The sequence below is a fragment of the Scleropages formosus genome, chromosome 21 (assembly GCF_900964775.1).
Source record: "Scleropages formosus chromosome 21, fSclFor1.1, whole genome shotgun sequence".
Taxonomy (NCBI): domain Eukaryota; kingdom Metazoa; phylum Chordata; class Actinopteri; order Osteoglossiformes; family Osteoglossidae; genus Scleropages; species Scleropages formosus.
This window is the reverse complement of record NC_041826.1, coordinates 7,986,273-7,996,084: the sequence shown is the minus strand read 5'-3', so window position 1 is coordinate 7,996,084 and position 9,812 is coordinate 7,986,273. Positions and strand designations below refer to the sequence as shown.

The 9,812-nt window shown below is 43.0% G+C and overlaps 1 protein-coding gene across 1 annotated transcript in view; it reads right to left on the bottom strand.

Annotated features, from left to right (window-relative positions):
* Positions 1-5,578: 5,578 nt before the first annotated feature.
* Positions 5,579-9,812, bottom strand: part of znf804a (zinc finger protein 804A) — a 38,921-nt gene continuing 34,687 nt past the window's right edge. The window contains exon 4 of the mRNA XM_029247356.1: positions 5,579-9,672. Coding sequence (XP_029103189.1) covers positions 6,582-9,672 — 3,091 coding nt within the window. The 3' untranslated portion in view covers positions 5,579-6,581. The remainder of the gene's footprint in view (positions 9,673-9,812) is intronic.

The following is a 9,812-nucleotide window of genomic DNA, read 5'->3' as shown; positions in this document are numbered from 1 at the left end:
AGGCCTAGTGGACTGAATCAACTCCGTCACACTGCAGTTCAGCCCTCACTTTCCACTAACAATTTAAGGATGGGCTACTTCGCTCCGTCTCGGCCTCAGATAGAATTACACGAGTTGAGCAAGTTGCGGCCAAGAAATGGGGCCGCGGCCTCACGCGGGTTTCTCGGGTCTCGCCGAATGGTGCCCTAAGTCAGTATTTAACAATGGAGATAAGGCAGAATTCTCTCATAGTTTTGGAGCTCTTAAATTGAAAGGATTATGTGACAGTCAGGAGCCTCGGCAGAAAGAAAATCGCCCGGAGACAAAAGCAGCAAACCTCCATCATCTGGGATTAAGGTATGGGAGCCACTCACCTGGGGGCCATAAGGGGCTTTAAAGTGATCTTTAAATAAGCTCCCGATCTTACTCTTGAGTCACAGGTGTACTTTCTGCTCATTCTGTGCAGGGCTGGAAGTGAGCAGTCTCCTTTATCGTGATATGTGTTCTGCATGTGCCTATGTTGCATCACCAGGGACATATGGCCACTCTCAAGTGATTGTGCAGCCGACCACCGGCATAATAATCATCGCCAAAGACAGCCAGGAGATGTGTAAAGTCACGTAACAGTTAGCATGTGAAAAAAATGCAACTGGAAACTATAGGGGCCCATACATTAGCGTTGACACACGCTGCTTTTTCCAATTCATTTAGGCCGCACTTAAAAATAATAAGAATCGAGGGAAAAAAAACACACATGCGTAAACGGTCAGGTCGGAAGTATAACGGCGGTATGAAGACAACGTGCTAGAAAGTGAGGCTCCAACAGTAGAAAAATATAAGTTTTTTCCATTGTGTTTACTGTACATCCCAGTAATGTGCGAGTTATTTTGATTGTTGTCTTGGCAACATACTATGGGTTTTTTTTTATGGTAAAAATATTTTCTACACAATATTTTGATGAGAAAAATGAAGAGCGAGCATTATGTGTTTGGCACCCTTACCAAGGAGAAAGACTCCAAAATGCATTGCTTATGTGGTGAATTAGTTTATCCAAGTGATTATGGGTTTTAAAAGTTAAATGTGTTGGTATACATGCTGACAGTAATGTAATTGCAACGCTATTGTCCAGGATGTTGCCATAGAAACCCACACAGTGTGCATATTTGTGAGCATTATGTGATTAAATAAAACAAGCAAGCATTATAAAAATTATACAACACAGTGTTATTTACAATTTAATTGCAATATCTAGAAATGTTTTTCAACCCCGGAGACTATTTTTGCCACAGTATGGGTCATGATATACCTGTAATTCACCCCTGTTTTCGAACTGGATGGTCCTGCAATCAGGTTGAACACAAGGAAGTAATATTTTCTGTTAGGTGAAGTTTAATTAGAAAGTTTAACTCACAAAAGCTTCGAAATAATTCGATTTGATAATTTAATTTTGACATTTTTATTAATGCTTGCAAGCGCTTAAGGCCAATTTGGCCCGAGTAAGATTAAGTGCTTTCAACAGTTTTATAAAACAGGATCCTTACCTGTGTAGTCCAGGCATTGTAGCTGGCAGGAAGATCCATTTTACTTGACTGCTGTATTTGACAGAGACTTGCCTTGCAACTTCGGTTTACTCAGCAGCGGTGCCAGTGCCTACAATAACTTTTCTCTCAATAACCTTTATGTAATCATGTCTAACTCAAGTGTCGAGAATAACCTATTTCGGTAGTGAGGAATAGTGTGTCCAGCAAAGACCTCAAAAATAGTATCCATTGAACAATTCAGCTCATTAATAAATAAATGTCTTCATATATTCATGTTTAATTTAACCGATCGATTACGATTTGTGCAATTTTGTATGAATCGAACCCATCGTTTGTAAGTACCGTAGGAAACATCCTAACAATTGCTCTGTCCATATTAGGTCATTGCAGAGGCTTGTAAGATTGTCTCGTCCTACATTTCGGCTTCCCAGAAGGATGATCCCACCTCATCCACACCTTTTTGCTAAACATAGCCCTCCATTCTGACAGCCAGCGTAATGTGTATATCACCGGCAGCTGTTTTCAGACAAGAGCTTCAAAACAATCCAAGCGCATGCCTTTGATATGTCAGACACTGAGAACGCTGAACTCGACACAGTGAGGCTTCATTGCTGCTCTTTCCTTGGCCACGTCTTGTCAGCAGATCAGCTTCCAAAGGCATTTTCAAAAAAATAGTGATTGTACGGAAGCAATTGCCTTTAAAGACTGAAATGGATAGGTGTTTCCTAACATGAAAATGACAGGTCTCAGCCGTATTCATAAAGTGTTGCACAAAAGCACATTGTCTCTCAAGGTCTTCACTTATGTATAAATGATGGAGTATAGGAATGAATGTGTATGAAAGGCTTTCCGTGTTTCTGTTTTCTTCTTAGCAGGGCAATTAGTCACCCATTAGTCAAGGACATATATAATGAAGAGTTGGAATTGCTGGCGACCTGCAGCTATAGCTCTTTCCTCACACGCTCCTATTCATACATTTTGTTTTTTATATTTTTGATTAACTGTAGCCGCTGGAGTTGCCTTTGGGAAACTGTCACACTATTGTGCTCTGAGTGGATTTGAAACCAATTATTCAAATTTCCTTCATTTTGCAGAATGATGGTTGTAACATAAAACACACAACTAAATATAAACTAAAAAAAGTCATATGAAGGAAGACTTAGTTATCATGTAAATGTTGAATACAAAATTAATATTGGAATTAAGTTTTTAATCATTAAAGGATTTTTGTTTTGGGGTGATAAATAAAATATCTTGATTAGTTAGTTGTTTCATTTATAATAGTATGATTATTATAGAGGTAAAAATATATAACTGAAAAGTCAATATCTGAATTACAGTATTCGTTAAAGCAAGTCAATGCACACCATAGCAATTTATGACATTAGTATTCATTATGAGTCTCAAAAATCATAATCAGTTACATATGTGTAGCACCAAGTTCTTTCATCACTTGAATGATATCAAAGTAGTGTGCTGTTAACACTGTTAATGTAATATAAATTACTATAATTAATGTCAATTTACTTTTCACTTTTTCTCAATTCATACTAGAGCCTTTTATGCAGTTTTTGTATAAAGCTGCCAATTCAAGGAATTTGATAGGATCATACCATGCTTTCACTGTGAAGTATAATAGTGAGATGCACGATATTAACAGAAAAAATTACCAGTAACACAACTTCCTTATGTGGAATAGGTCGTTCATAAGTATCTTTCATCAGTTCTGCGGCATCACTGGATCTAATTAAAAAAACTGTATATATATGTGTGTGTATGTATTACACCCATATATATATATATATATGTGACTAGTGAGAAGGCTAGGAAATGTATTGAGAAAGTGGGTGTGGAAACTCATGATTTACAGTGGTAGCATGGTACCAGTCAAGACCTATATGTACTCCTCCTTCAAGTCAACCAGTACTGGAATAATGTGGATGTTCTGTCAGAGCCATACCTGTCCCTTTAAGGAGAGCTTGGAAGACTCATTCCGAAAATGTGTCTGGTAATGACACCAGACTGCAATTGGTTTTTTGACAGAAGCTATCCTAAGATAGGTTGTAAAGTCTGTAATTCAATGACAGCAAAATCAATGAGAAGATCTGCAGTGAGGTGGGAGAGCGGCTTGGAAACCGCCAACGTGGAGCCAATCCCTGGCACAGCGGCGGCAGGGCAACGCTGATCCATCACAATTTATTGAAGGGAACAAAAGAATGTTGAATCTTTTGACCCATTTGGCTTTGGCAGGAGGAGAATCAGAAGAAAGTAGTCAACCGGAAAAAAAGAAAGGAACAGCAGTGAAGTTTTACTCCTGCATTCAAGAAAATAACCATGTTACTTTTGGCAGTCCAACCTTTTAGTTAACTTTGACCCTTGCGACACAGATCACTTGGCATCTTTGCTTCTTCTTGTTGTAAAATCATGTTCAGAAATAACAATACAGCAGATAAATTTACTTCTCATTCAGCTATTGCTGACTTTGTTTTAATTGTATCAGCTTTTTTCTAGGATGTACATAACTTTCTGTAATTCTGAAAAAACGTCAAACTGGTTGGGTGAAGCAGGTAAGGACTGCTCTGAACAAACAGGACAACGCATACGTTTCAAGTTTTAAAGGCAGCAATGCTGGAAATTGTGTGGAATATATTTGCTTTTGAATGCATACGTTCATTTGTCTCATCAGAGTAGCACTGGTGGAGAACAATAATAATCTGTGGGCGTTTGAACAGAAATGGTCCAAGAGTCTGAAGGCAATGTTCTCAGAAAATGGCAATCAAAGCCAACTTTTTGAAATGGCACATTTGTATCCAATTCATTTCCCTTACCTAACAGGGAAAAAAGCGGTGATGATGTTATCGAATCCTCAATTCTAGCATTCACCTCACTGTCTAGATTATTAGGACTCTTTCACACAGCTTTGGAATTTATGCAGGGATACAACAGACAAGATTGCTCCAGAAGAAGGAGAATAAGAAAGGAGGTAATGGTCTTCAGGAAAACAACTAAATTTGACTCATAGGTGCTCCAGGGTTAATTCGAATGTCTTTGCAATGTGGTTAGGGCCACATTAGGACAAAAATAAGGATTAAAAAAAGAAGAGCATGACTTTGAGTCACCACTGAAAGTGTGACTAATAAGACGGAGAATGGTGGGTGGGTTTTGAATGAATTAAAACCTCATGCAGGGAGCTGGCTTCTCCATGTGTTGCTGAATCAGAGCCGACAGGAAACGACACGCTGCTATCCAACAGAAACAGCGGGCCGCACCATCGATTCATCTTAAAGCGCGAGAACATCTCACCTGTATCCTTTCGCGGAGCGTACACGTGAGGAGCGGCTCTGAACTGCTGCTCAGCTTGGCCTGCATCCCAGAGCACTTACAAAGACTTTGTGCGTTTGTTTGTTTGTTTGTTTGTTCGTTCAGTCGCTTAGCAGATGCTTTTATTGAAAGCAACTTGAGTAGCTTACAAATGTTTCATATTGCTCATTTGCATTCCTGGATATTGGTTTCTCTTTGGTGCTTCACTTTAGATCAGAGCCTCAGACACGCCTATGGAGTGCGGTTCCTTGGCCACTGGGCCACATGACACAGTCTGCTTTCAACAGACGCCGAAACTCTACGTTTCAGAGACAGTCCCTGGGGGGAGAATTATGTTGCACTAATATTCACAAAACTAAGAGCTATCTAGTGAGCAGCGGACGTTTCGCCGAACCCTTCGAACAGGCCTCGTCTCTTGGATTAACTCTGAAGCAGTGCGAATATACAGTACGTTTCAGTTGAAACTTGCTTCCCAAAGTCCATGCTGCTCTTGAATAATGAGAAAATAGTCCCCTCTTTATTGAATTAACTTTATTTACTCTTTTGGCAAATTGAGTAAAAAACATAGTTTGTCTGTATTATCTAAATAGGGAATACATACAGGGAACCTTGCACAATAAAAACAGGAATATACATTTATATATATATATATATATATATATATATATATAATTTTTTTTTACAATCATACAAGTGTATTATAAATACATTTAATGTACACGATGTACAGTTCCTTGCAGTACAATGAGGTCATTGCAGGAGATGTCTTAACCTTGTGCACCCAGTCAGATAACCTTATTAAGGAGAAGGTCATGGATTCATACAGAAGAGGTGGGCACTTAAAGTAAGGTTCCCTTAGACATTATGAAAACAACTGGTCAGCTTTAATAAAGATGGTAATATTTTACTATAGCGATACTGTTTTCAACAGTGCTGTTGTCATTGCTCTCCTTTTATGTGGCCAACCATTCAACCTATAAAGCAGAATTGTTCACGCTACGCTAGAGAAACAACACCGGTATTTCAGCCCTGGGTTCCGGAAACACTCCATCCTGTGGAGAACTCATGCAGACCTGGGTTAAAATGCATCAGATATTTCAGACAAGGTATGCACTGTCAAATTAAATTGTAGGGTTATAGATTTTTGAATTGACTTGCTATGATACACCGTAACCTAGTGTGTCTGTAGCGTCGCAGGCAAACCCTTGACGAAAGATGCGTCTGAAGAGCATGAAAAGCTCAAAAAGTTAAAATTGGACTTTATGAGGGACAGGTTCAATATTGGTGGCCACTAAAATGTGGCCTTTTTCTGAAACATGAATGACAGAGCAACAGAGCATGCTTTCCGATACAAATTAAATTCAAGCACATAGGTCATGTACTTAATACTGTTACGTCTGTTTGGCATTATTGGGAGCAGTAGTAGAATTCTGTAACACTCCACAAGGAAAGAAATACATAATAGATGGTGATTTGCCTGTCTGCAAAAAAAACTCAAAGGGTTTGTTCTCTGTAAATTCAATGACATGCAGCATTTATCTCTGTTTACTACAGTAGCTCCCCTACAAACTAACTCCCCTTATTATTTATAAAAATGGTTTGGCAGGTTGTTGTTCACGTTTTCGAAGATTTACTCTTCAAGGGCTTGCAGACAAAAGGAAGGATAACAATAATGTAACCTTGTGTTACGTATGATACGATTTTACGTCGGCACAGACGAGTCGCCGCGAGGTGTCGGTGTCAGAAAAGCGGCTGCAAGGGAATGACGGCTGGGTGTGGTGGCAGCATGGGGGGAAATACAGCAGGGCGGGGCAGTGCGTGGAATGTCATTGCCACCGGGTGCAGGCTGGCTGGTGCCACCATAGACAGCTGGGGCGGGGGCATGAAGGGTGGTGGGCCGGCAGGGCACATTTCAGCTCCCAGGGGCAAGCTGGCTAGGGGGAAAACCTGGGAGAAGAGTGGTGGCTGCGGGGGCAGGAAGGTGGCATGGTGTTGCAGGATGGTGTGGCGAATGGTGATGGAGGCGGAGGACATGGGTGGTGCCAGGTGGACGGGGTGCAGGACTGGTGGGGACACAGGGAGAGGAGCCCCAGCCAGCACCGGTTTCAGCTTGCCAGGAAATGTCTGCTGGTGCACCACCTGCCTGCGAGCTGGTAGATGCAGGATGGAGGGCTTCTCGATGCTATCCAATGAAGACTGAAAGGTCTGGGGCGACGCTTGCAGTGAACTCAGGGCCTCACGGCTCAGTTTCACATCCTGACATGCAGGGCCTAGACGAACTCTCTGGTGCTGGATCTGAGGCCTGTTTGGAAAAAATTTACTGATGTTTTCACAGTGTAGCACGTGCTGTGGGAGTTCCTCGACCACATGGCGGCAACAGTGAACTTCCTTTGAAATATTATCGCAGAGTTTGGCAACAACTTCGTCTGCCGTTGGTTCAGCCCTAGAGTCGTTGTCCTCAAGTTCACTTATCATTTCTGCTGCTGGACTGATGTCTGCTATAATGCACTTGGACAGAGAGGTTTCCCTGGTGCAATGAACAGTGAGATGAGCAGCTAGCGGCCCTTCAGTCTGATCATCACACCGATCGGGGTGAACCAAAGTATTCTCTGGTACACTTGGGGTCAGAAAATCGACCGAAGGTTTCTTGCCATCTTCACCACCAGTTATGACCTCATCTGGTATTTTTGACCCACTGTTCACATCATTCCCCAATTCAGTTGTCAAGGTGTTCTCTAGCCCTTGGGACTGAAAGTCCGTATGTATGAAGACACTCTCGGCATCCTCACTTGGTACATCGGTGCTCATTCTCAGACGGGAGGCTTCACTTTGACTGCACCGTCTCCATTTCTTCGATATCCTACTTGGCTTGCAAGAGGCCTCAGAAAGTCTCTCCTCATTTTCGGACTCATCTTGCTCACTGTTGTCTTCTGTTGGTGAAGTAGTCCCTGTGCTTGGCTGCCGTTTCACGCAAAGCTCAGCCTCATCACTGAGGGATCTGTGCCTTCTCTTGAGCAGGCGATTGTGATGAAGGCTGTGGCTGAAGGTCTGTGGGACTTCCTGACCATCATTTATGCTTCCAGCATGAGGTCTTTCTGTGTGAGGTGCATCACAGGCATGTGATGGGCATCCCATGGGATTTATCCAGTCCTCTGACAGGACTCTCAGATCTTCGTCCCTGTTTCTCAGCACCACTTTGAGATCTGCACAATGGTCGTTAGAGACAGTTTGTGTGCTTACTCTGCTATTTCTGCTGCCTGATTTTTCTTGCCTCATGCTCCTTATGCTCTCTTCATCACTGGCATCACTCATATCATTCTGATTGGGAAGAGGATGCTTTAACTCTTCTGTCCGCTTGACTTGTTCAGAAGTGCTGCCTCTAAATTGGCTTCCACTCTTCTCCCAACACCAGGTCCTTTTCAGGAGGCTTGTGGGTTTCTCCGCATCACTCTCATTTCTTTCTGTCTCCCTGCCAGAGTCTCCTTTCCTCCTCCTCTTCCTCTTGTGGTTCTTGTGGCCACATCGATCCCTTCCCCCTGAATTTTCCGCTCCTTGTTTTCTGCTGTGCCTCCACTCCCCGGAATGCTTTCTGCACCTCTTTTTCCTTTTTGGCTGAAAATAGGTTTCTTTGTCACATATGTGATCGTCCTTCCTCCACGTTGGCCCAGACAGCTCCTGGAGGTTTTGAATAATGGACCGGTCTGGACTCTCCTGAGTGGGACTGTTGCTCCGGCTGAGCAAAGCCTCTTCGTTGTGCTTATCAAAATGAAAAGGCTTTTCTGGGTTGGCAGAGGTTGTGTTAGCTCTGGACCCCTCATTTATCTGGGGCTCTGGCATCTCCTGCGTCTTATTTGCTCTGTTCCTTCCGCTTGATGCTCTGAAGTCAAAGTGAAGGGGGTTGCAGCTGTAAGAGAGAGAAGGTTCAGTCCGAGTGAAGGTCAACATCTCAGAGGGCCATGGGAGAACTGTGCTCCTATCTCTGCTTAAGACAGAGCAGAAAGGTTGGCTAGGCTTAGTGAAAGAGCCAGAAGATTTTACTTCCAAGCTGACCTCTGTTCTTGGGGTTTGGGAAAGGTCAACCTCAGCTGTGTCATTTACCATTGAGGAGGTCCTATCATTTCCAGCCAAGAGATTTCTGTCTGAATCCAACCCTTGTTTTGCTTCCCGTCCAAGTTCCAGCATGTTCTCTGCTGTGTCATTTCTTAAAGTCCCCAGAGAGTCTTCCACACCAAGCGCTATGTCAGTATTGTTTAAATGGGGAGGAAATGTGGGCGACTGGCTGATACAAGGTCTACTCAGGTCCTCAGAGTAAACCACCAAAGTGCACAGATCTGAGTCTGGCAGTGGTCCATAATGCGTTGTAGCTGTGTTTGAAGACCCTTGGCTTTGCTCAATGCTACTTTTGTCCTCATCGCAGGTTGTGCCGACGCTGTGACTCTTGTCTGAATTATTGACTGCTTTCTTAATGACTGGAGGTTCAGGGGGGGCCCGCTCAGTGGGAAGTGGTCCTAGTCTCTGCCTGCAGCCACGTATTGTCGACCCCTCCTCAGCACTCTCAGAGAAGACTGCGGCCGACGACTCTAGCCTCACGGACGCTTTCTTCAAGAAAGAGAAGGAGAAGGCAATTTTTTGACCATAAGCTTGTTTCCGGCCTTTTCCGGTGCAAAGCCACTGAGTTTGCTTGTTAGTGTTGGAGGCATCTCCTTGAGTCTCTGTGTCCATTGCTAGGGCGGTTAGGGTCCCCCCTGTGTTTCCCCCACTGTGGGCTTCCCTAAAGCTGCTCTCCACTGCAACTGTGGTGGACTTGAACATGGGACCACTGCCTGGGGCACTGCAACACATGATAGAATCAAAAACATTGAAAATAATGAAATTTGCATAAGTGATTCACAAACTCAGCCCAGTAAAAAAGCTGAAAAAACAGGCCTGCAGTATACCTGGGCAATCATAGTGAACATGGTGTATTATACT